Below are 26,402 nucleotides of genomic sequence, written 5' to 3'. Positions count from 1 at the left end.
AAGAGTTAGGCGAGGGCGTGTCTGAACTTTCCTGGCCCTGAGCTGTGCAGCACCCTGTAGACTTCTCTAAAGACTCTCGCTGGACATTTCAGTCCTGAGGTATGAGGTAGTGGTGTAATTTGTGAAGGCCTTCCTGCCCCTGGCTACTAGTGAGTAGTAGCTTAATTTGACTTAATTCATAGGACACTCAAGTGATCTTATTATGCCCCTCCACCATGTTTCCTCCAAACTGAAATATTTTTGAGACGCGAGGTTCTCTTTACCTGAAGTATCTTTTAGTTTCAAGTTAGACATGGAATGCATTGCTCTGTTGTTCTGCATGGTTTTAGCCTGGAGTTTTGCCTGTAAGGCTATTACGTGAGGAGCTAAGGCAGAAGCAGACTCCCTTCTCTTCTTCAGTGGTGTTACTATTGACTCCTTTTCCTTTTCTTTCTTCCTTTGCCTTTGAATTTTTTCTACTTCTCAGCAAGCTGGTGAAGACAGCATTCAGTGCCCTTGTGAATTAATGAAGCTGAGTCCAGGTGGAAGGGTGGGAAGGGGAGGGGTTCAGTAGCTTTACCAAGTCACTGAAGCAAGGAAACAGTGGAGGCCCATTTTCAACTCATAATTTTTGGGCCCCAAATTGCCAGATACATCAAATGACTTGTTTCAAGCTGAACTTACTATCAGATAGTAACTCACTGCTGCTGGCTAGGTGGTTGATGAATCTGATGGATCTTCCGAGCAGCCTTGGGATGTTCGCTAGTTTTCTATGCTAGGCACCAGCTCTCTGTTTATTTTGGGAGACAGAAGAGCAACCAGGTTAGGTGTGCGGTGCTTTCAACCCTACCCTATGTTCGATGGCTGAGAAGAAAAACAAATGGTTGGATTCCGCACAATATTCCTAATTTTGTCTTGTGATTTGAGAACCCAGTGAGACCTACACCTCTTCACGCCACGTTTCTCATTTGTTCGGCACAACTTTTTACTGCCGAAAATGGAATTGTGGGGGCATTTCTGACAGGGATTCAGTAGAGACAGGAAGGTCAGGTCGGTGCAACATGCTTTGGGTGTGTGCGCAGAAGTGAGGAAAACGACCATTTAGATAATCTCTTCCAGAAAAAAAAAAAAAACTGACTGCTTCATTTCCCTTGCAGAGCTCGGAGGATGAGTCCAAGTGGGTAGAGGATCTCATGAAGATGCACACAGCTCGGGTGCGAGACATTGAGCACCTCACTGGTTTGGACTTCTACCGGAAGACGAGCCGGAGCTATTCAGAAATCCTGGCCCTCAAGACATACCTGCATACATACGAGAGCGAGATTTAACTTTCTGGGCATGTGCAGTGTATTCTCAGCAACTGGTGTATATTTTTATATTGTGTTTGTATTTATTAATTTGAAGCAGGACGTAAAAACAAAAACACTTAGTATTTTAATCCTATACCAAATCTGACATAGTAAGCCTGAATGACTGTTATTTTTTCCTCTAATGCTTGAGTTAGACTGAGTTGTGTTCTGAGTAGAGCTTCTAGCGAACACTGCGGCTCATGATCCAAGCAGAAGCTTCTACATGGTGCTGCAGACTGAACATTTGCAGCAAGGAAATACTAATTTTCCAGTGCACAGTCACCACACGTAGTCCTGTTCTGTATTGAGATACTGATTTTGTAAAGCTGCATCCATCTGCTGTTAACACTGACCGACATATTTAAGCCTTATAGACCAATCTTAACGATAATAAATCACATGTTCAGATTTCCCCTGATTCTGCCTGGCCTTTGTTTTGTTTGTGAACCTGCAGGCTGACTTCCCGTGCTTGCATGCTCATGAGAAACACATTTCTTGCACTGAGGCCTCTTCCCATCTGCGTCCTTGATAATTAACTGTATGGTGGTATAGGCACGTATATACGGGGACTCAGAAGGGCAGAGAAAAAAAATGAATTAGAACAGGGAAAAATTGTTTTGTAAGGAATTCCAGACTTTGGAAGAATAGTCTCTTTTGATTGGTTCAGTTCAAAACTCTCAATAGTAGGGTCAACCTTAGCTGTTTTATGGGGCTAAAGATATAGATAGCATTAATTGACTGATTATGTGCAAGACACTGTGTTCAATTCCTTGTTCTACAAAACCAAAAACAGCATTAATCATGCATTCTATACGAAGCATCCACCTAAGAACCATAGAGAATGTAAAGAGAAGGAAGTAAGTCTAGTTTATAAACATAGAAGCAGCCAACCAAGTTAGAGCAGGAGAGTTGCCAAAGGCAAGGTGTTGGTCACAGTACAACGACAGAGGAGTATGATATGAACGGGATTTCAAAGCACATAGTTATGGCTTCAAATAATATTGATGTACAGAGCAAAGAGGTCATTAAATGCTGTTAATCACATTATGGAAAGAGATGTGTTAATGTTGTCAATAATATTGTCACATTTCCAATAACTGCCAGTATTATCATTTTTAAACATTAAATAGAATCTTTATTTCCACTGTGGCAGTGATCACAATTGGTTCTTTGATGGATAAAATGGGCTTTTAAAGTTTTACAAATAATCCTTTAAAACGTATTAACTTAAGAGAGAATAAACAGTGTTGAGTGGGACCAAAAGAAAGAAAACAACATGACATCAAAGATGGTCCCAAGAATATTGGAAAATTTACAGGGGTCACTTGAAACAGGGCGGCAAGTCTACTTTAGTGATTCTTGTCTTACTAAGTTTCGTTACATTTATTGGACACCAACTGTTGCAGGCATATGTCTCTGCTACTTTGTATGCCTTGTGTTTAAACCCTGAAAAACAGGAAGCCTAGGGAAGGTTTTTAGGGATAGGGAAAGAATGAGGTATGGGTGGTAAGTGGGCTTGGACTTTGGGCCAGAGAGCAAGGAGGGCAGGAGTGAACAGGAGTGCAGTTCCTTATTCATTCTGTATTCAGTGATGACGTAATGAGTACCACACGCCAGCTGGCCTGTAGGGATCAAACAGTGTATAAAACCCTACACAGTTCCTGGACTCGTAAAACGTGTTTTCAAGTTAGAGAAAGATGCTATTTAAAAGTGCTGGAGTTTAGTGACAGGCCTGCAAGGCGAGTGTCAAGGGTGGGGAAAGGGAATGACCTTGTAGACGACATTCTAGTTTGGATTTGGGGCAGGAGAAGAGCTGGCCTCAAGGAAAGCGGAGACAAGAGAAGAAATACCGATGGTAGGAAAACGTTTCAGATGCGTGAAGACCTGAAATAGGTGTCCTGAACACGGTGATATCTAGGTAGGCAGGTACGAGGTCAGAGTCCAGAGGAGTTCCGAAAGGCCTTATAAGGTGTCTTGATCCCAGCCACAGGGCACTGGGGAAAAACAGAAGTCTCAAGCCGGGGCATGATGTGACTTAAGATTTCGGTATATTGATGTGACTAGGGAGTAATTACATTGTGTGTTCTGGGTAGAAATCCACACAGGAATAAACCCAATTAAGGAGTCCACTTATGAAAGACATGCTTCTCTCCCCAGAGCATCCCTGCGGGGAAGGAGGGTTAGTTAATTGTGTCTCTCAAAGTGCTTGCGAAGACAAGAGTTCTGCATCACCTGAGACTGACCTCTTCCCAACGTGGATTAAACCCAAGGCTCCTGGAGGGAACAGGGTAAATTTACTTGAATCCTACTGCTCTATTTTTGTTTTGGGATCAAAGCTTTCTGTCTCATAAACAAACTCAGCCCCTGTATATTTCAAGTACGTGGCTTTGCAGATAAATACACGGCATTAATTGTGGGGTTATTTATGAAAGTCTCTGAATGGACAGGGACTCTATTAAAAATGAGGTCTCGATGGCTATTTTAAGTTGGGATTTTTTTCCCCAATATATCAAGACCTTAGTCCATTCATGTGCTCATTGAGGAAGTTGCTAGCCACTCACTAGCATGGTGGTCCTACCCCAGCACAAGGGCTCAGAAACTGCCTCTCTAAAATGATCTCACTGAGAACGGGGTAAACCAGAAAAGCAGCCACATGCTTTCCCAAGGGAGAAAACACTCTGCCTTGTTTATAAGAGGGTTGACTTTTAAAAAATCTCTGAACAAAAGGCTTGCTGGGTGCCAACTTGGTTTGCGTAACTGCCCAAGAGCCGCAGCCCCCAGCTTCCTGTCCCATTGTTCCTTGTGGTGGTAGGGAAGAGGGTGGCTGTGGGAGACGCAGATGACTTCTCCTGTTTACACGGCTCTCTCTGGAGCACTCTTGTTCTGTTTCCCCGCCGAATTAGGACAGGGCCGCCCTGTGGGTGGGAAGTAGTGATGGCAGTGGGCGATCTCCTGCGGCTTTGAAGCCAGGAATTGTTTGGGACAGTGACAAACACAATTCAGATGTTCAAGTTTAAAAGCAGGGGTAGAGCGCTCCGCTGGAGGTCTAACCTAGGGTGGTAGCGGTTCCTGATTGGGCTGTGTTTCTAGGAAGCCAGTGTCCTTGACCTCCCTTGGCAACTCGTGCTAACTGGAGTGAAATGTGGAAAAACTGAGTTCTGGCATCTTTTTCTTCTTCCCTTTCCCCGTTCTCTTTGTCTTTATCTCCTTTCCTCCTCTTCCTCTTAATTCTTCGGCCTTCCCTCTCCCCCTCTTCTATTTCCGCTTCTGCCCATTTCTTTTTCTTCATTGCTCTCTAATTCTACCTCAATGGAGGTTAAAAATTAGCATGTACAAACTGCACACATATAAAGAATACATTCTGATAAGCCTTTAGACATTTGTACTTCTGTGATACAATCCTTGACACCAAGTTAGTGAATACATCCATCATACCTATGCTGATTATTATTATTATTTATTATGATTATGATTATTTTGTCCACATGGCACAAGCTGGAGTCATCTGGAAAGAGGGAGCTTCAGTTGAGCAATGACTTCCATCAGATTGGTCTGTTGGTAATGAGCCTCTGGGGAAATTTCTTGATGATTGATGTGGACAGGCCCAGTCTGCTCTGAGTGGTGCCATTACTGGGAAGATGGCCCTGGGTTGTATTTAAAAGAAAGAAAGAGAGAGAGAGAGAGAGAGAGAGAGAGAGAGAGAGAGAGAGAGAGAGAGAGAAAGAGCAAGCTAATAAAACTTCCTCTGTAGTTTCTGCCTCCAGGTTCCTTCTTTGGCTTCCCTCAAGGATGGACTGTATCTTGTAAGCTGAAATAAGCCCTTTCCTCTCCAAGTTGGTTTTGGGTAGTGTTTTATCGCAGAAGTAGAAAGCAAGCTAGAACGATACCCAAACATTTCCACTCCGCCTCCTCTCAGAACCCTCCAACCTTGACCCCCACTATGCTACCCTAGAGTAGTTAGCGCTCTAGTGTTTTCTACCAAGAGATGACGTGAGTAGTCACTGCTCGCTGCCTGACTTCTTTCAGTCCAGCTACTCCAAGACTCGTTAGATTATTGCACAAGCAATGCTCCATTCTTTTGTAATTGGGCAGCATTATATTCTGTAGCCATAACCCGTTGGCTTGTTCATCTGGTGGTGGACGCTTGGACTGTTTTCAGGTTTCAGTACTTGCCAAATAGCTGCATTGTTAAGAACATGTGTGCATAACTTTTTGCATATGGGATTTGTTTTCATTTCTCTTTAGTAAAAACCAAGGTGTGGAGTGGCTTGATCCTGTGGTAAATGGATACAATTTAATTTCTTCATGTAAGTGTAAAATTCATTGCCAAAGTGGTTGAATTTGATATTCCCATAAGCTGTGTTTGAGAGCCCCACAGTCTTACATCTTCAGCTCTTGGTGTGGCTGGTTTAGTTTTGAAAATTCTAATAGGTTAATAATAGTATTTCAGAGACTTCTTTTCAGACGTGGCCTTACCATGTGACCTGACTGGTCCAGAACTCGCTGTGTGTCTTAGGCTTGTCTTGAACTTGCAAATGTTCTCCTGTTTCTGTATCTTCTGTGTGCTGGGATTGCAAAAATGGTCAGCCATTTTTGCTCTTCCTCAGGACCAGCAGTGGCGAGCATTGTGTGACGGGATCATTCACCATCCACGTATTTCCCTCAGGAAATTTCCGTTAAAGGATTTTGGTCATTTGAAAATTATTATTTTCCAGTCTGAGAGTTACATTTTTTTACTTTCTACATTACATTATAGAGATTAAAGTTTTTAAAATTTATGATGAAGTTTAATTTATTGTTTTCATTTTCAGTAAATTCTGATTTGATTTAGTATCTAAGAGATATTTGCCAATCTCAATGTGGCCAATCGTTTTTTCTCTCTCTTTTTTTCTAGAGTTTTAAGTTTTCATATTTTACTTTAGATTTATGGTTTATTACATATTAGTTTTGTATGTTGATGTCATATAAGATATGTGCCTTGGCTCTTTTTTGTATGTGAATAGCCAAGTTTTTTTTAGCCGCGTTTAAAAATTGTCTGACAGTTTCTTTCATTTATATATGAATTTTAGTTCTCATATTTCCATTCTTTCCTTTCTTACCCCCTTTTCTCCCCTAAAACACTTCTTAGCAAGCCTCTCCATCCTCTTTAAATCTTTTTGTTGTGTGTGGCCCTTTAGTTAGACTTCCTTGACTGAGTGTAGGTGGGAGTTACTAACTGGAACAAGAGCTTCTTCCCAGTGGCTACACCACTGAGGAAAATGACACCGTCTTCCAACAGCGCCACCTGCCGGTAGTCCCACAAATGACAACAGGTCCTCACGGGCCTTTCCCCACCCGGGATGAGATGTTGAAGGACTGGATCATACATGGGTGTTATTTGCATCTACAGAGTGTTCAGGAGACAACAGCTATGTTTAGAAGATCTCTTCATTGCAACTCCCCCATCACCCCGGTTCCTAGATTTTTTCTGCCCCCTTCCACGACGTTCCTCGAGCCTCGGAGGTGCTAGAGCTGTCCAAAAACAATTCACTTTGTTCATTTTGATTTTTTCCACTTTGATCATAAGCCAAATGTGTGTAGATGGCGATTTACCTCCTTGCTTACGGTCTTCCATTGATCTGTCTGCCTGTTGTTCACACTGACACATGTCAATGAATGACTATGCTTTCATAATAATTTTAAACTGAAGGATTGGTAGCTTCCCAACTTTCTTCCTTTCTATAAACCCAGTTGCTGTTGTCCTTTGTATTTCCACATCAATTTTAAAATCAGCTTATCAATTTTTTAGAAAAGGACCTATGGGGATTTTTATCGACTCGATCCATCAAATTATTTATAGTTGACATGTTAAGTAACCTGGAGCATCCTGACCTATGAGCAAAATGTATTTCTCCAATTATAGTTGGCCTTTTTCTGACTGAAAGGTCTTTATTTCACTCATGACTTTTAAAGATATTTTCAGTGGGTGAGGAATTCTAGGTTGACAATTCTTTCTTTCAGTGCCTGAGACACATTGTCGCATTGTCCTCTGGCACACTCTATTTCTGATGGGAACGTGGTCACACTTGTTTTTGTACTTTTTTTTTTTCTCCAGTTGCTTCTAACATTTTTTAAACTCAGCTTTAAGTGACCTCATTTCAACAGGCCTTCATTTTCTCATTTATTCGTTTTTTTTTCTTATGCTTAGGATACACGAGTTCATGGTTTTCATAAATTTTAGAAAATGTAAAGATATTATGTTCCCAGTGTCTTGGGTTATTTCAGGGACCTGGATTGTATGTGTATTTGGTTTGTTGAACATGTTCCACTGCTCCTTTGTTTCCTAGCTTTTATCAGTTTAATCTCAGGTAGTTGTTTTGTGTTTGCCATATTTTCGAGCTCACCATTCTTCCCTTCTCCACTTTTAAAGTTAAAAAGACTTTTTAATTCATTTAGTGATTTTGATCTCAGCATCTGGAAAGTTTTTGCATGTATGTGTGTATCTGTGATATTGGTGTATGTGTGTATGTGTGCTCACATGAGTGTGGGCATGTGTGCACGTATGTGTGGGTGCAAGTAGAGGCCCGAGGGTGATGTTGGGCGCCCTCCTCAACAGCTCTGCACCTTATATATGGGGCTGAGTTCCTCAGTTGATCCTGAATCTTTTCATTTAGGGCTGGCCTGGCTAACTAACTTGCCTTGGGGATCCTAGACTCTGTCCACATACAATGCACTAGACTGAAAGTAGTTGGGCTGCCATGCCCACCCAGCATCTCCATGGGCTCAGTTGATCTAAACTTCTGACCCTCATTCTTGTGGAGAAATAAGTTCAACCCACTGAGCCATTTCCTCAGAGCCTGTAATTTTTATATATCCAAATTCAGTCCTGGGCCAGTGAATGGCTTTGAGGGGAAAGGTGATTGTCTTTCAAGTCTGCCAACCTGAGTTCAGTACCCAGCACCCACGTACAGGTAGAAGGAGATAACTGACTCTATGAAGTTGTCTAGGACAATCCACGCCTGCATGCATGTGCACGTGGATACACACACACACACACACACACACACACATACACACACACACACAAAATGAACACACAAAAACTCATTCTAAATTATGTGTATGATTTCCTTATCTTAGCATGTTTTGTTTCTCATGGTTTCCTGAGTACAGAGAATATAATTACAGTAGTAATTATTACTTCTATTATAGTAATATAATTATTACTTCTAATATAGTAATATAATTACATTTATAGTAGTATAATTATTACTTCTATTCTTTGACATAATTTGTTGTTTTAATACCTTAGTTTATGAGTGCCTACGCTTCATTACATTTCTGGGCAAAATTCAATTGATTGATTTTTTTTGGTCTTTATTATAGGCTTATTACAATTTCTGCTTACTTAGTCATCTTAAAATTACATTTCATATATGCAAATTTTACCTTTTTGGGTGCTGGATTTGAAGCACTCTTTTAAAAAATTTCAAGGTATTACATTTATATTTGGGGAAGACTAAGAAAGTTTCTTGAAAAAAATGTATTATTACTCATCATAGTTTAATGGCAAAATTTTTTTCCCTGATAAAATTTAGGTTGGGAGTTATTTTGTCTCTACTACTGAGGAAAGACAATTTTTGTTTCAACGATGCAGGTATCCCATGGAGTCTTGCATTCTGTCTGTTGGGAACTGGCAAATTCTAATTCTTGGTTGAACCCTGTGCACTGTCCCTGTAATTATTTAAGGTTTAAGCTCTGAATGTTTTTCTCACAAAGAGCTTCAGTGATTAATATTCTCCTCAACATCAGAGAGGGGCTCCCTGCAGCACCCTGGGGCCTGCCTGTTCTTCTGTCACTAGAAGGTGTCACCTAGATTTAGAGAGGGACTTCTAATCTCATCTGATCTGGATCTTTGAAGAATCTTCCTACTTAAAATGTTCCAGTTAAGAAAATTCCTCACAGGTGTGCCCAGCTGCTTGAGTTTTAGTTAATTCCAGACATAGTCAACTAGATAACCAAGGCTAACCATTACAATGATGGATATAGGTTTTTCGCTCTACGTCAACTTCATTTACTAGTAAACTCAACCTAATGTTTACTAATGCCCAGATTTAGCTAAAGTATTGCAGATTTTGCTATATATTGAAAATTTAAAAATAGATTTTAATTTCAAGGCTCCCACATTACGCTGGGTCATGAACATGTGTTAAAAATACGTTGAATGAGAAGCAAAAGAGCTACGACATTTTCATGGTGAAGTTAAAGATGACTCTGATATGATGCAATGAGTGTACAGGCCTCACCACAATTCTGAGATTCACACTCAACTCCTCATTTTAGAAATTTAGAAACTGGGGCTGGAGAGATGACTCGGTTCTCAAGAGCACACACTGTTCTTGCAGAGGACCCGAGTTTGGTTGCCTGCACCTAGGTCAAGTGTCTGGCTCACAACCACCTGCAACCTTTAACCACCTTTAACCTTTAACCACCTCTAGGTTAAAGGATCTGATGACCTGTTTTAGCCTCTGTGTACACTTGTATTCATGTACGAGAGAGAGAGAGAGAGAGAGAGAGAGAGAGAGAGAGAGAGAGAGAGAGAGAGAGAAGTTTGTGTGTTTGTGTTATTGGACTAGGCTGCCTTTCAGGGAAGAAGCTGTAGTAAGGAGGCTGCTTGTTGGTTCCCGGCTGCTTAGCTCCAAAATAATCACACAGAAACTACATTATTTAAAATACTGCTTGGCCCATTAACTCTAGCTTCTTATTGGCTAACTTTTACATCTTAATTTAACCCATTTCTATTAATCTGTGTATAACCACGTGGCTGTGGCTTACCGGGTAAAGTTCCATCCAGCTCCAGCAGGGCTACATGAATTCTCTATGATTCTGCCCTTCTCTCTCTCAGCCTTCAGTTTAGTTTTCCCCACCTAGCTCTGTTCCCCTATAGCTCTGCTATAAGCCCAGAGTAGTTCCTTTATTAACCGATGATATTCACAGCATACAGAGGGGAATCTCACATCAGGAAGTTACAGGTGAGGAAGTGAGAAAAGTAAGTGATAGATTAGGAGATGCCCTTTCTGGAGAAAAGTGAAGAACAGATGTAGTTATTGTTTTTTTATGTTTATTTATTTATTATGTATACAATATTCTGTCTGTGTGTATGCCTGCAGGTCAGAAGAGGGCACCAGACCTCATTACAGATGGTTGTGTGTCACCATGTGATTGCTGGGAATTGAACTCAGGACCTTTGGAAGAGCGGGCAATGCTCTTAGCCGCTGAGTCATCTCTCCAGCTCTTAGTTATTGTTTACAAATGTTGGAATTCTGCAAGTATAGCACATGCAGGGAATTGAATTCATTTTCCTACAGTAGGCTCATGCTGGGTATGGAACTGGGAGACTGGAGTCCAGATGGATTGGTTTGGCTGTATTCAGGTAACAGAAGAAGAAAGAATTTAAGCTTTCTTCTGTTTATGCTGCATTGCTCTTAAGCATTTAATGCTGCAGCCTGGCATGAGCGAGATGGAAAGCACCGAATGCAGCTGGGTAGGTGGTCAGTGAAGTATCTCGCTGTCATTGGATGAAGGATGAAGACCCAGCCTGTTATTAGCCTTGAGGATGGGAAGCTCTGTCAGTAAAAACAAAAGAGAGTTGGTGACAGAAGGAATAAAGAAACAGGGATAAGTCAGAGACTTCATATTGGGTAGTTGGGGGAGAGGACAGAGCCTCTCACCAAGGCTTCTGGAGAGGACAAGCTGGAAGGCAGCAAGGAGCTAATGAGTCAGTTTTGAAGGGCTTAGTTTGGCATATGGGTGAATCATGCTGGTACAGACATTGAGGAAACAGGTGAAGAGGGCACCCAAACCATGGGGACGTTGTGTGCCTGGAATGCAGGTGTCAGTTAATATGACAGGCGTGGGTGACACTGCCCTCAAAGCCCAGAGCTTGAGAAAACTCCAGGTAGAGAAAGAACAGTTCTCTTCAGGATAGAAGCAGGAGACAGCCCTATTATGCAGCAGAAAAAAAGCTGTAGTTATGTAGTCTGGAAACTTTCAGCCCAATTCTTTTCATCTATGAAGTTATGATAGTGCCCACATAGACATGGCATAAAAATTGTTAGAGGTGGAAGGACAATATGGGATCGGGACAAGAAAGAGGCCTAATTGGGAGCGGAGAACAAAAGAAGGTCTATTGGTGATAAGGACAAATGCCATGTTTTCTCTCACACATTGTTTCTAGACTTCAGTCTATATGGAAATAAACAGATAACTAAACAAACAAATAAATAAAACATTCTAGCCCATGATTATCCCGCAGTATGTTGTAACCCTTGAATTTCCTTCTCCTGTCTTCAGTTTAAAAGTCAAGGGTTTGAATACCAGCATTTCCCTTGTTTAGTGCAAGATCATATAGACAAAAGCTGTCCAAATATTGTAAGTCTTCAATACCTGACAGCAATCCAGTGAAGACGTTAATTATTAGAGAGGACTTTAGTGATGCACAGATAGTAAAAACATCTTGTATCTTTGTCTTCGCATCCTAAGTAGCCTATGAAAGAAGGAATTGCCTTTTTGGAAGGCTTGTCTAGCTTTAATTTTTTTTCAAAGAAGGGGTGTAAATAAGAGACTCTCTAAAATTTATTAATTCTATGCCTTTTTTTATTTGTTTGTTTTTCAAGACTAGGTTTCTCTGTAGCTTTGGAGCCTGCCCTGGAACTAGCCCTTATAGATCAGGCTGGTCTTGAACTTACAGAGATCCACCTGCCTCTATCTCCTGAGTGCTGGGATTAAAGGCGTGTGTCACCACCTGATATCATGTCTTGAATGAAATCCTAGAAGAGGGTTCAGAAAAAAATGCTTAGCCTACAAGAGAAAAGGGAAGATTTTCCTGGACTCGGTAGTCAAGTATGAAGGTTCAAGCAGGTGGTTCATTCTGGTATATGATATAGGGAGAGAGAACAATAGGCCACAGGGTTCTGCCCTGGCTTGGGAACAGAAGATTGGCATCTATCAAAGAACCCAGATGCATGTAAGTGCGCATGTCTCATGTGACCCCAGGGGGAAAGGTGAGTGTCATGATAAAAACTGATATAAGAGTAAATAAATCATGCAAATTGTGTGTTCATACCTTTAATGTTTGCATAAGAATGTGTCCCCCATGCTGGCTAGTTTTATGTAAACTTGACGCAGGCTGAAGTCATCTCAGAGGAGGGAACCTCAGTTGAGAAAATGCCTCCATGTGATCTGGCTGTAGGCAAGCCTGTAGGGCATTTTCTTAATTAGTGATATTTTTGAGTGATTCATTCATCACTCATTGTGGGTGAGGCCAATCCTGAGCTGGTGGACCTGTATTTTGGAATAGTTGATTACACAGTGTGAAAATCTCTTCTTCCTTGCCTGACTAAGGCACCTTCTAATTGGTTTTATAAAGAGCTGAACAGCCAATAGTTAGGCAGGAGAAAATAACCAGGACTTCTGTGCAGAGATAGGAACTCTGGGAAGAATCTAGCTGGGGGATCTGAGGAGAGGTACTGAGGAGAAGTAATGAGTCATATGTCAGAATGTAAATTAGTATAAATGGGTTAATTTAAGTTTTAAAAGCTAGTAGTTAGGAACAAACCTAAGCTAAGGCCAATCTTTAATACTTAATAATGTAAAACTTTGGGATAACTCTAAAGTCATTTCTGACAACTTTAAGGTCTCTCAGCAGTAGTGCCCCCCTCCCCTGGGAACCAAGGACCTAACAACTACACATGCACATACTAAAATGTTGGGAACTTTCCATCACCCTGAGTCCTTGTGAGTGTTTTCCAAATAGAGCTCCATTCCTGAAATTGGGATAAGATAACCCACAGATGTCCACAGATGTTTTGACTCAGTCCCTGGGAAAGGGACAAAGTAACCCTCAGATGTTTCCTCTTACCTCATTTGATCTGGCAACTGCTTTCCAGCCAATTATTGGTAATAGCCCTTTGAATAAGCCAATCATAGTAGTTAAAGAACAACTCCCAGACTCCCCCCTTGTTTCTGTGGCTTTTTGCTTTAGAAGTAGCCTGTACCAGCCTTTCGGGGTCTTGCTGGCTTCTCGAATGCTGAAAGATCCTGTCATGACAGAATTAATAAAATCCTCATGCTTTTACATCAACTGTGGTGTGAGAGATGGTCTCTTGGGGCGACTCCTCCTCGATGAATGAACTCCAGGGCACAAAAATAAGAAGTTTTTCATTATTCAGAAGACGGCAGTCCAAAGAAAAGCCTGGCTTCCGTCCTAGGTTCTGTAAGAAAGCAGGCTGAGAAAGTCTGTAAACAGCACCCCTCCATGGCCTCTGTATCAGCTCCTGTATCCAGGTTCCTGCCCTGTTTGAGTTCCTGTTCTGGCTTCCTTCAATAATGAACTATAATGCAGAAGTGTAGGCCAAATAAACCTATTCCTTCTCAACTTGCTTTTTGGTCAAGGTGTTTCATTGCAGTAATAGAAACTCTAACTAAGACACCCCCAAAGGTTTGTATATTTGAATATTTATGGATTGGCATTATTTATTTGAGTGGATATGGTCTTGTTGGAGGAAGTGTACCACTAGGGGTGGGATTTGAGATTTCAGAAGCCCAAGCCAGGCACAGTGGTTCTCTCCCTTCCTATTGCCTGTTGGATCCTTGGATGTAGAATTCTCAAGCTACTTCTCCAGCACCGTGTCTGCTTGTGTGCCTGCCATGATGACAGTGGACTAAAACTCTAAAACTGTAAGCATGCCAAAATGAAATGATTTCCTTTATAAGAATTACCATAGTTGCTGGCAGTGGTGGTACATGCTTTTAATCCCAGCCCCCAGGAGGTAGAGACCAGCAGATCTCTGTGAGTTCAAGGCCAGCCTGGTTCATAGAGCGAGTTCCTGGAAGACTCCAAAACTACAGAGAAATCCTGTCTTGAAAACCAAAAGAGAAAAAAAAACCTGAATTAACTGTAGTTATGGTTTATCTTCACAACAATAGAACACTAAGACAGAAGTTATCCCACTTTCTGTATAAGTCAAACTTTTCTAGAGTAATAGAACTTATGGAATGATTCTCTCATATATATATGAGATGTTAGAATATATATATGATTTGTTAGAATAACGTAGAAGCTGTGATTTAGCTAATAAAACAATGGTTGCTGGCTATGAATGCCAAGTCCAAGAATCTAGTAGTTGCTCAATCCCACAAGGCTGGATGTCTCAGCTGGTCGTCAGTATACGCTGGGGTGCTGAAGAAGTAGGTTCTAATGCCAGTGAAGGAAGGCAATAGCCATCAGAAAAAAAGCAAGAGTTTCTTTCTTCTGTGTCCTTCTATAAGCTTCCAGAAGAAGGTGTGGCTTAGATTAGAGGTGGGTTCTCCCAGCTCAAATGATCTGGATTGAAGGTGTGTCTTTCTCCCTCAAAAATCCACAGGAGAAGTGGATCTTCCTACTCCACAATTAAGCAAAAGTTCTTCACAGGTGTGCCCTTCATTTTTAGGGTTTAGTTAATTTCAGATGTAGTCAAGTTGACAACCAAGAATAGCCACCACAATTTAAGATAATAAAGTTGTATTTCTATGGCATAAGATTCATACTGACAGGAGATAGTTAGCACTGTGCTTGTTGAAATTTGAAAATGAAATTTATGCTCTGGCAATGCTGAAGCATGCACGAGCAACCTGTATATAGCAATTCTGTTGGACTTGTTCATATTGGGTTTCATGGTCTAAGTTGATGAGGATGACTGACCAGGCATGTCTCTTCCTAAAGAGATCACCAGATCTCATTACAGATGGCTGTGAGTCACCATGCAGTTGATGGGAATTGAACTCAGGACCTTTGGAAGAGCTGGCAGTGCTCTTAACCGCTGAGCCATCTCTCCAACTGGAGAGACTGTGCTTGTCACATATCAGGAATTCAGTGAATATTATTTACTACATGAAATAGAGTCAAGAAAAAAGTAGGAAGGAACAGATTTAGAGATGGAGAGAGAATCAGGAAACCATAGATATTCTAAAACCCAGGCTTAGAAACATCACCCCCGTGTGTGTGTATGTGTGTGTGTGTGTGTATGGGAGATAGGCTAGTGTTTATGGAGGTCAGAGGACATCCCTGGATGTTGATCCTCACTTTTTACCTCATTTTAGACAGGATCTCTTATTGACCGTTGTGTGTGGCCTATGAGCATCGAGAGATTCATTCCCTTGTCTCCACCTCCTCTTTCACCGAAAGAATGCTGGGATTGTACCATGTCTGATTGTACACAAGTTCTGGGAATATAAACTCAGGTCCTCAGTCTGTCCTACTAACTTTGAAAAATATGGAGTTAGAATATGTTTCATCACACTGGAGTTCGAGATATTAAGTTCCAGAGAGAGGCCATACTAGACAAGGATTCGAAATATCTACTGGATCTTTGCAATGGCATGACATTGGTGGCCTGTTGGGAAGTAAATTCAATGGGTGCATCTGAAAGATGACCACAGTGGACTGCGATACAGAGAAAATAAGGACGCCCAGGGCAGTGTGCGGAGGCTGCCCTGTGAAGAAACCTGGGCAGGAAGTAGAAGAGTTCAGGGGCTGTGTGAGGGAGATAAGCCCAGGAGGAGTCTGTCTTGTTCAGAATGGGAAAAGCTTTATAGGATTTTGGGAGGACAGGAACTAACATCCACGGAAACAAAGTTGTAAACAAATTTGAAATGAAAAGTAACGGCTGAATGAACGGCTCAGCTGTAAGAAATTGCTCCCAGTGTATATGCATCACGGGTTGAAATTATGAAGTACACATGATTTCCATCAAACTTTCTAAAAATGGCTCCCTGTGGGCTAGATAGAGGTCATGAATTGGTTGGTTGAATCCATTTTCTTTGAAAACTAAGTTGGATATGAATACTTTAAAAATATCAACAAAATTCCCATAAACATCAAGTTGTTTTTTTTTTCCCTCTTAAGATGCTAAAGATTGAACATATTAGCCATTTGCTTGGTAGGCTCCCAGTCAATGGGAACCTCGGCAGCTGCTCTTTAAATCAGTCTTGGCAACCGTTTCCTCTAAAGAGCTCGACAGTAAATACCTCAGGTTTTGCCATATCTCTAGCTTTTGTGTCCTGCCGTTACAGGCTGGAGACGACGGTAAACAATACATAAAGGGACTCTGCTGGGCTCCAATAAACTTTACTGGGACAAAGTTGACTTTCGTAAGTTTTTTTAAAGCCCTGGAGCAGTGCTATTTCTGGCTGTCCTCGATAAAGCCAAACAATGTATTCTGACAACACGGGGTTGCGGGGGGGGGGGGGGGGGGGGGAGAACAACCCTTGAGCATGATGGACTGGTGGGAATGGGGCCACCACTATGGAAGTCAGCTGGGACGTCCCGCGCAAAGCTGAAACCAGTGCTACCATGTTACCTAGCTCTACCTCTCAGGAGATTTTTATTTACAAATATGTATATGTGTATACATATGTATGTATGTGAAATTAAATGAGAAGATGGACTATGAAAGGGGAGGAAGGGATCTTAAAACACAGGGAGAGGGGGATAAGCAGAAAAAACACTGGACATTCCCTTGTATATGCAGAATTTAGATTTAAATATATATATATATATATATATATATACATGTAACTATATGTATATAAAAGTGTGTGTGTGTGTGCGCGCATGCGTGAGAGAGAGAGAGAGAGAGAGAGAGAGAGAGGGTGAGGAACAAGGAGAGTACAGACAAGCAATGGTGAGAAGTGGGAGAGACTGATGGAATGGTGGTAGGTATGAACAAAGCACAAGATATTGGCTAGAAAGATCCCAGGATTTGTTTAAAAGAGAAGGGGAAAAAATACGTAAGTTCAAGGCCTTCCTGAGCTAGAGAGCAGGTTCAAGGTCAGCCTGGGTGACACAGTGAGACTCTACCTTAAACAAAACTAGGAAGAGGGCAGAGGATCTAGCTTAGGGGAGGTGCGCTAGCCCAGATGGCCGTCTCTAGTTCCACAGAACAATTAAACAACCAACAAAACAACCTCTGTCGGTCTCCTCATGAAATCCAGTCAGACCGCGGTGTTTCGCTGGCCCATGACGTCTACATGAGGCTGTGTTCTTTCTTAGAGCCCAGCTTCCCATCCTGCTAGTTCTCTTCTTTATTGCTTATTCTTCCCCCTCTCCCAAAGGCTGCAGACAGCCAGAGTGCTCCACACCACCCAGGTAGCCACCAGACTCCCGAACTCGAGTCAGCCAGCAGGTTATTTGTGTCCATCTTCTTAGGAAGCTGACTGTCTTTGTCCTGGCACTCTGAAATAGGCCCACAGAAGGCCTATATAGGCAAATGCAACAGTTTCACACCAATAAAATGGGGGACGTTCTTAGGTAGGGTGCAAAGTCTTCAGGGCTTTCTATTGTTAGAAAAAAATGGAACAATTCTTCCTCATATGTTGCGCAGATAGAAACAGTTGGATTTAAACGGGGGTCCTTGATCCTACTCACGGTGCTAGGTTTCTTCAGCTCTATAATTTTTTCTGGTATTGGCTCTATTTGGAGTCTTGGTTACTGTCTTCTAGAAGGTGTGGATTCAAATAGCTCTGAGTCAAGTTCCTTCCTCTAAGTCGAGGACAAGTTGCCGTTTTTCATTGTGTTTGAAATGATTTACTGTATGCTTTCCCTGCCTTATTAATTTGCTTGTCTATAGGCATTGGATGTTGATTTTGATTCTCATATTGTGTGTCCAGCCTCTCCATCTGTCCTGGAATGGGAGATTTTCAACATTCAAAGTTTGAAATGTAGGTATGGCCCTACTTTTGCTAGTTTGGATGAGCTTGGGAGGCAGAAGCAGGGAGATCTTTAAGAGTGAGTTCTATTCCAACCAAAGCTGCACAGTAAGACCTTGTCTTAAACAACAACAACATTGTGTGGAAATACCGGAGAAGCTAAGATAAACACCTGTTCTGTCCTGATCCACATTTTTATTAGTGCTTCGCCAGAAAGGTACATTCTCCTTTTAATGAATTAATTTGAAAATTAGTTTAGTTCTTAACAACATTTTAAATAAACTTCACTATAAAATACTTGCAAATAAACATCACACCCCAGAATGAGCAAGAACCAAAGCCTATACATCTCCATGAACTTCTATACCGTTAGAATAGCCGTTGTGAGGCTGAGGGGCTTCATGTTTGATTTTATGCCCCTTTTCTCCCTGGTGGTTTTATCATTGTAGAAATCCCATGACCAGTTCAGTTTAGTATATGCATTTCCTCCCTCTCCGCAGTGGTAAATGTTGTCTTTTCCACCTCTCTTCACAGAACTTTGCATAGTGTCTGTGGACGGGCCAACTGACTTTTCTTATCGCCGTTCAAATGCCTGAAAAGAAGCAACTCAAGGAAGAAAGGAACTGTTTTGCTTCATGTTCTGGGAAGATATTCTCCATCGTGGCCGGAAAGACATAGCGGAGGAAGTAGCGAGACTGCTTGTTCTGGTCTCAGGGAGTTGATGGGGAATTGAGGTTGGCTATAACCGGTAGGGCACCTCTCCCACCCCCTGACTTAATTCCTTCTGCTGGGTTTTGTCTTGCAAAGGTTCCACAACCTCCCAAACACTTTCACCAGCCGAGGACCCGGTGTTCCAACACGTGAGCCCGTGGGAGACATTTCACACCCATCCAAATAAGCGAAATCTAGTCCCGATTTATACTGAATGACAGTTAATAATTGATTCACCTCACTACCTTCTAAAATACTGAACATCATGATAGGTGAAAATCCTCAGGCAGAGAAGAAGATTAAATGCTAATTCAGAGGCCTCTGTCTAGCTCATGACTTCTAGTTTCTCAGAACGAGAACTTTCTTCTGTGTTCCAACGCCTCTCTCTCTGGGTCTCAGAACTCTCATTCTTGAGACCTGTTAATCTCAAACTCAGTTACTCAGTTGATCAGACGATCCAGTCTCCGCTTTTTTTCCCCTGACAAGCTTGAATCTATAACACGACACGACCCTAGACAAGTCATTCCTCCCATGCTTTTTCAGTTCCCAGGACAAACATGAGTGCCTTTGTCCTGATTAACCCTTCAAGGGGAGACCTGGCTCACTTCTTTTTCAAAAACTGAACAACCATGCCACTGAGCGGAGCTAAATGAGAAAGACCATCGCTCCAGAGGCTTTGGGGATTATGTGTGTAGGGTCCGTGCTTTCGAGAGCTGGAGAAAGGGGAGGACTGGTGGGGAGGGAGTGTGGTTTGATTACAGCATAATTTTCTCTCCTCTGGGATCATTTCAGGCATGTTCTACAAATGTCAGGGAACCAATGACTCATTAAACAGTGCAGTGTTGCTTTTGGAACGAGGCAGAGGAAGTCACTTTGCAGCTCAGTGATAGATTTGCACTAAGGTAAGACCTCCGCTCAGCAGAGGGTCTGAAACATTGGCAGCGATCCCCTGCCCTTTTCCAAGCCTGGGAGAAATGCCATCTGCCCTGGACTGTGAAGCCTCAATTCCCGTAGGACATGGGGGAGACAAACCTCGCCTCTGTTCTACAGCACTGGGAGAAGGAAGGCTGGGAGAGGACTTGGTGCTTAGTTGCTCTGGGCAAACAGAAGCTCTGGGAGAAGCACATTGGCCACAGAGAATCTTCCCAGTCCTCTCCACTCTAGGCTCTTATCGCTGCACCAGGAACTGACTTTGGGGAGGGAAAAAGTATACTGAGTTAGAATCAGGAGTGATGGGGGGGGGGGGCGGAAAGAAAAGCAAACAAACACCAGGGCAGGACTACTTGGCAAAGAACACAGTTCTTTATGTAGCACTTACATCATATGAAGTCATGTTTCAGGTGACACATGTGGCTAACATAACCCTTATGTTTAGGTACAGACAGCACATCAGTCTTTGCATGTATACTATGAACCGTTTTCTCTGTTCAATCTTTATGGGAATCTGGGACAAAGACTTGTAACTTTTGGACCACTTATTTTTCATTCACCAAGTTTCTAAAGAACTTACAAAAACAACCCCAAAGCAAACAAATAAATGAAACCAAAAAAGAGGGTCACACATCTAAATAAACCAAATTGGAGTCGTGAACTTCTGTGCAATCAGAATGGCCATTCTGAAACTCTTGGAGCTCCATATTGGAACTTACTTACCCACTATCAAATATGCTTTTATGCATCTATACGCTACCAAAATCTGAAAAAGTTTAGTTTTCTATCCTCTTACTGCTTTTGCCGAGGAGCCTGGCTCAGTTCCCAGCACCTACGTGGTGGCTCACAGCCGGAGGACTCAGCGTCTGTTCCTCGTATTCCAGCCCTTCCCATCACCTGGCAGTTTGCATCCTTTCTCCACGTTTGCTCTGACATGCACGTTTGCTTGTTTCTGCCTCCCCCAGAGAGTCTACATCTTTTGGTCCTGTGTATTTTTCCCAAGATATGTGTAGATGCTAGACATGGCCGGTAGGGTAACAGTAGAAGGATGAGTGGAAACCTGTGTTTGTAGGGATGATCCCACCCTTTCTTGGGGAAGCCTGGCCCTAGTCTGGGGCAGCCACTGGTGGAAGTTTCTTGAAGCACCTGTCTTATGCCTGGCATTCTGGTCCTCAGCTTTTGGTCTTAGCTGCAACTTGAGGGTGTGAGGGCAAAGGACAATGTGGTATCCTGTCACACAAATGGACCAAAGGAGAACCTTAGAGGAACGTCTCCGACCTGCTCGTCTCTCTCTGAAGCATTATTTGCCTGATTTGGGCGCGGGGTGATGCAGCACGGCCCTACTTGTTTTCTTCATCTCTAGATCTGGGTCTGAATTATGTGGTTATGCTAGAGAGAGCTGTGCGATAGGCATAGTGGTGTCAAAATAAGTTCAAGGTCAGTCAACAATCAAGGTCTGATTGTTCCATCAGCTCCCCTTGCCACCCACCACTGTAACTGCCTCACCTAGTGTTAACACGTAGTCATTTTTCACGGCCCCTTTACTCTGAGTTCTGAATCCTCTCTGTTTTAGAGGCAACAGATGCTCCAGATGGTAATTTCCTCAGGCTCGAGATAGTAGGTCTTCACCTGTGGACCTTCACCTGTGGAGCCTTCACACTGTGCTAGGCATTCTTTTTCTTCATGGGCTCTTTTTCATTTTCGTTTTTTTTTCAGATTTATTTATTTTTATTTTATGTGTGTGAGTGTTTTCCCTGCCTGTATATTGCGTGCCCTGAGTGTATGCCTGGTGCCCACTGAGGTCAGGAAGAGGGCATTGGATCTCCTGGAATTGGATAGCTAGCAAGAAACGAGTATCCTCTGCTAAAGCAGTAAGAGCTCTTAATTGCTGAGCCATCTATCCAATACCATCACTTTCTTTTTTATTGGTGTATACTCTTTGCATATGACATTTCATAGCGACATTGTCACATAAGTCCATACCACACTTCGGGCTGTCTCCCTCCGCTGTCCTTTGCACTTCTCCCTCAGTTTCTTCCCTATGTGGAGTCTCACACTCTCAGTTGGAACTCTGTGAATCTTTACATAGACATTAAGTATTCTGAGCTTTCTTCAATTTGAAAGAAATCCTTTAAAAATATATCTCTTTGTTCTTAGAGTTTTCCCTCTCTGCTTCTTTCTTTTTTTCTTCCTCCATTTCTTCTTTTACCATTTCTTTTTATATAGTCCAGATTGGTCTTGACCATTTTGACTTAATATGTATTAAATTAATATGTATTTATTTTATATAGCTGAGTGGTTTGCCCATATGTATATTAAGTACACTGAGTGCTGGTGCCCACAGAGGACAAGAAGAGGACATATCAGATCTCCTGAAACTGGATGGCTAAGAATATATATGTGTGTGTGTGTGTGTGTATCTATATATATGTGACAAATATATATGTACATATATATATATACACACACGTATATATATATGAGAAAGAGAGTATATGTGTGTGTATGAATGTGGGCATCAAAAGTGCATAAACTATTTAGGACCATAGAGAACTTGAAGAAGTTTGACTGGAGCTTTAAGAAGACCAATTAGAGCAGCTCTATATATTGGAGGTGCAGAAGCGTAGAATATGAAAATCTCATTTGACGTGCTAGAGAGATGGTTCAGTGGCTAAAGACACTGGCTGCTCTTGCAGAGGACGCGGGTTCAGTTTCCAGCACTCACCTGGTAGCTCACAGCCATCTGCAACTCCGTTTTCAAGGGATCTGATGTCTTCTTCTGGTTTCTGTAGGCACCAGGTATACATATGGTCAACAAGCATACATGCAGGCAGAACACCAATGCTTGTAAAATAAAAACAAATACATTTTAAAATAAATGCATTTGAAATAGACTCAGTAAAAAAAAAAGTGAGGGAAATGACACTTGGGCAGGATTCACACTGAAGGGAAGGGATCTGGAAGAGAGAAACACTAAGGAGGTGGGAATGAATGTTGGGTGACTAAGGAAGGGCTGAACTAGGGAGCAACTTCTTCAACAAGTATTTTACTAGTTATTTTGAATCAGACACTGTGGAGATTGTTGGACTAGGAAGCTGAAGACTAGCCCACCGATTTCAAATCATAATTGTAACACACGACAACCTAAGTATTCAAATGGATGTGTGGTCCAAGGGAAGATACAATATAGAGAAGGCACCTTCTAGCTTTCTGTGGTCTCTGTAGCTAAGCATCACAGAGGAATTGTGTGACTCTGGACAGGAAGAGAGAAGACAAGTGGTTGAAAACCAAGCGGAGGATGCAACATTTCACTCAGCTTTGCATTTCCAGGGCCCAGAGAACAGAGGACAATAAAGCGCTGGAGCCTAGCATGAGAGGACCACAGAGAGAGGAAGAAATAACACAATGATGTCATGAGGAAGAGGAAGGAAATGACGTCAACGCAGGGGATGAACCTAAGACATTATGGTGTCTTTCACATCTTGTATGGTGTCCCGCTAGCCTGAAAGTCTCTCTCTCTCTCTCTCTCTCTCTCTCTCTCTCTCTCTCTCTCTCTCTCTCCATTTGAATTTTACCAGCCAATAATTTTTAGAGTTTATGCTTCAAGAGAATTTGACTCTTCAAATAACCAGACTTGCACATTTATATTCTAGCTGCATTCAGAAGATATGATTATATTTTTTTCTTGGGGACAGGGAGTTGACTGAAAATCTTTGGGGGGGTTAATATTTTCTGGAACCCCTTTGCTCATCTTTAATTGACATGATATTTACTCTTCAGCTTAGTTTTCAGGTCAACCCAATTCTGTGTTTCTGTGGCACATGCTCCCATTTCACCTTGGCAGGCAGGTCTCACTAGAATTCATCCCCAGTGGGGGTAATGCTAACATAATATTACTTCTAAACTAGGCACAGTTTGATGAAGGATTTGGATGTACTTGGTGGGTTGCTGTTCCAATTTCAGATATTTTGCTGGCATTCCCTGGGAGTCGGCCAAGAGCAAGGGATGACAGCTAAATGGGCTTTTCATACTCTGGTTGTGGCAGTGGAGTTTTAGCCTTGTGATTCTCTTTAAAAAAAAAAAAACCAACCTTTGGGGCATTGATGATGGAGAGGTCCTGAACTCCACAGAGACATATTATTTCAAATGAGCTCTTGCCAAGTCCAAATTTGCCTGTTAAAAATTTTAAGATGAATTACATCACCTCTCACATTTATACATTGCTTAATCCAATTTGCATTACCATAGTCCACGCAGTATTCTATTAGACTTCATAGTAACCTTAGGCTATCTAGATAGCTTTGCTTTGTTTCATCCACTTTATGAGTTTTACAGATGAGGACTATGTTGAAAGAAAGTAACTTGTTTGTCCATAATTGCACCGATAATTAAATGTTTTATGAGGTCTGGGAATCAAATTGGTCCACCCATTCCCAGTTTAGTGCTTGAACTTAATCATGAGGTCATACTGGTAAAATGCTTAAATATACTTTTCGAATGAATGGCATTCCAGTCATTGCAACAGACAATGTCCATAGCGTGTATTTAGGCCGACCAACATAATGAATACAGAAAAGGTACAAATCCAATGGTATAAAGTCCAACTTTTCAAGAGTTGAACTTTGGAGTATTTTTGTGTTAGCATGATGGTGGATTTATGAGCTTGTCAACTCCGGTCTTGGTCATCTCCTAATAATATATGAATGGATCTTCTACTTGGATGTATGTAAAGAGCCATCATCACAAGTGATTCTCCTGCAACAGATGGGAACGAACGCAGCGACCCACAACTGGACAACGTGCAGTTACAGTCCTTGGAACACGCAGCCCTAAATGGGATGACTTCATCAAACCCCTTTCTTCCAGGCTCAAGGAACTATGAAGAAGGGGAAGTGGAAGGATTAAAAGAGCCAGAGGGGATAGATGACACCAAGGAAACTTCCAGATGCAACAGGACTGATACATGTATGAACTCATAGAAACCATGGCAGCATGCGGAGGGTCTACACAGGACCAAGCAGACAGGTTCCCAGCATCGAGAACAGGACATGAGCACAAACCCCCCCACCTCTAAAAACCACGAAACTGCCTCCAAGTGACAACCACTTGCAAAAGAAAGATTGATTTTCTCCAATGGAGTCTGAGTGGGGATAAAAACCACACTCACAGCAGGCCCTAAGCCTACTCTTAGCAACTCAACACAAAAGAAACTCAATGGTGTTTTTTGATATTTTTTGTTGTTTCATATTGTTTTGTTTGGGCTCTTTTTTTTCTTTGTCTTACTGGCCTTTTGCTTGTATAGTACGGTTTTTGATTTTTGTGTGTTTGTGTGGATTTATGAGTGTGTATGTGTGTGTGTGTGTGTGTGTGTGTGTGTGTATGTGACTGTCTGTCTGTCTCTCTGGTGTAGTGTATATGTTTCTCTTGCTTGTTTCTTTTGTTGTTGTTGTTGTTTTATTCTGGTTTATTTATTTATTTTTATTTACTTGCCTCTTTCTGTTCTAAAGAGAAAGAAGGTGTGGAATTGGATGTATGGGGGAATCAGTGGATCTAGGAGGAATTTAGGGAAGGGAATACTATGATCAGAATATATTGCAGAAAAAATATTTAAAAAATAGATTAAGAATGCAGAATTAGAAGTCTGTATATCCAAATATTTTGGGTTAGATGCTCCATTTAACTAAGATGAGGTGTCTTACAAGTCTAATGATACACATAAAGGCTCCATCTTTGGTGTTCATAATACACAAATTGATTGCATGTCAAAATGCTTTGATAGAATGGCTAGGGCAGACTTCTGGACTTTCCACAGTAATTCTTCAAGGTAGAGCTACAATGTCTTTCCTGTTTTCTGAACTTCAAGGTGTTTCATGGGTAATCTTTTGCAGTTATAGCTCCTTGATTTAGTCTCCAGAAAATACATTGTTCTCAAGCATCCATAGTGACCATTGAATCAGGAAGAGTGTGAACTCCATACTCAGCTAGAATCTCTCCCTTTCCATTACAGAGCAGACCTTTGAATTTGTCATCTGTCTACATTGTGTCTACATTGTGCATTTATGCATTATGAGCCCCCCTTTGAAGAACGTTGGTGATATTGTCTATAAGATCACCTCAATCTATTTTTTTTTGTAGTTTTTCAAGACAGGGTTTCTTGGTAGCTTTGGAGCCTGTCCTGGAACTAACTCTTGTAGACCAGGCTGGCCTGAACTCACAGAGATCCACCTGCCTCTGCCTCCCAAGTGCTGGGATTAAAGGCGTGTGCCACCACTGTCCGGCCACCTCAATACTCTAATACTGAATATCAGAACGCAAACTATTGGAGTCACTATCATTAATATTCACCAAAGTTTCTTAATCTCTACATATATTTTCTCGTCAAGTCACTGTGCTATCTTTGGGATAACAGAAACTCTCTGGAGAGGCAAGTTTCCTGCAAGTGTCCTCAAATTATTATAATATTTGGCCACTTGCCTTGCTTTTATATGTCTAAGAAAAGTATCTGAAATAATACTTCTTGGAACTGGGAAGTCAAGAATGATTGCACATCCTTCACATCTTTTACATAGCAAAACTAAGAATAAATTAATGCTTTGCCCATTCAGGCAGCTAGACATGCCTGTCTCCCAGACTATTGAAAAAAGCTCAAAGCCTTAATGTGACATAAATGTTTGGAGAACTTCTTTTTCTTGGCGTTTGGCATTATGA

The 26,402-nt window shown here is 41.7% G+C and overlaps 1 protein-coding gene across 5 annotated transcripts in view; it reads left to right on the top strand.

Moving 5' to 3' along the window:
• The window catches only part of Enpp2 (ectonucleotide pyrophosphatase/phosphodiesterase 2), a 115,091-nt gene extending 113,345 nt beyond the window's left edge, over nucleotides 1-1,746 (top strand). For all 5 annotated transcript variants that reach the window (XM_085678971.2, XM_085678973.2, XM_085678972.2 and 2 more), the window contains one exon: nucleotides 1,137-1,746. In XM_085678971.2, coding sequence (XP_085535097.2) covers nucleotides 1,137-1,307 — 171 coding nt within the window. In that variant the 3' untranslated portion in view covers nucleotides 1,308-1,746. The remainder of the gene's footprint in view (nucleotides 1-1,136) is intronic.
• Nucleotides 1,747-26,402: the final 24,656 nt, after the last annotated feature.

The sequence above is a fragment of the Myodes glareolus genome, chromosome 19 (genome assembly GCF_982192425.1).
Source record: "Myodes glareolus chromosome 19, mMyoGla1.1, whole genome shotgun sequence".
In the NCBI taxonomy this organism is placed as follows: domain Eukaryota; kingdom Metazoa; phylum Chordata; class Mammalia; order Rodentia; family Cricetidae; genus Myodes; species Myodes glareolus.
The sequence above is the reverse complement of the archived record's forward strand: the minus strand, read 5'-3'. Positions and strand labels throughout refer to the sequence as shown.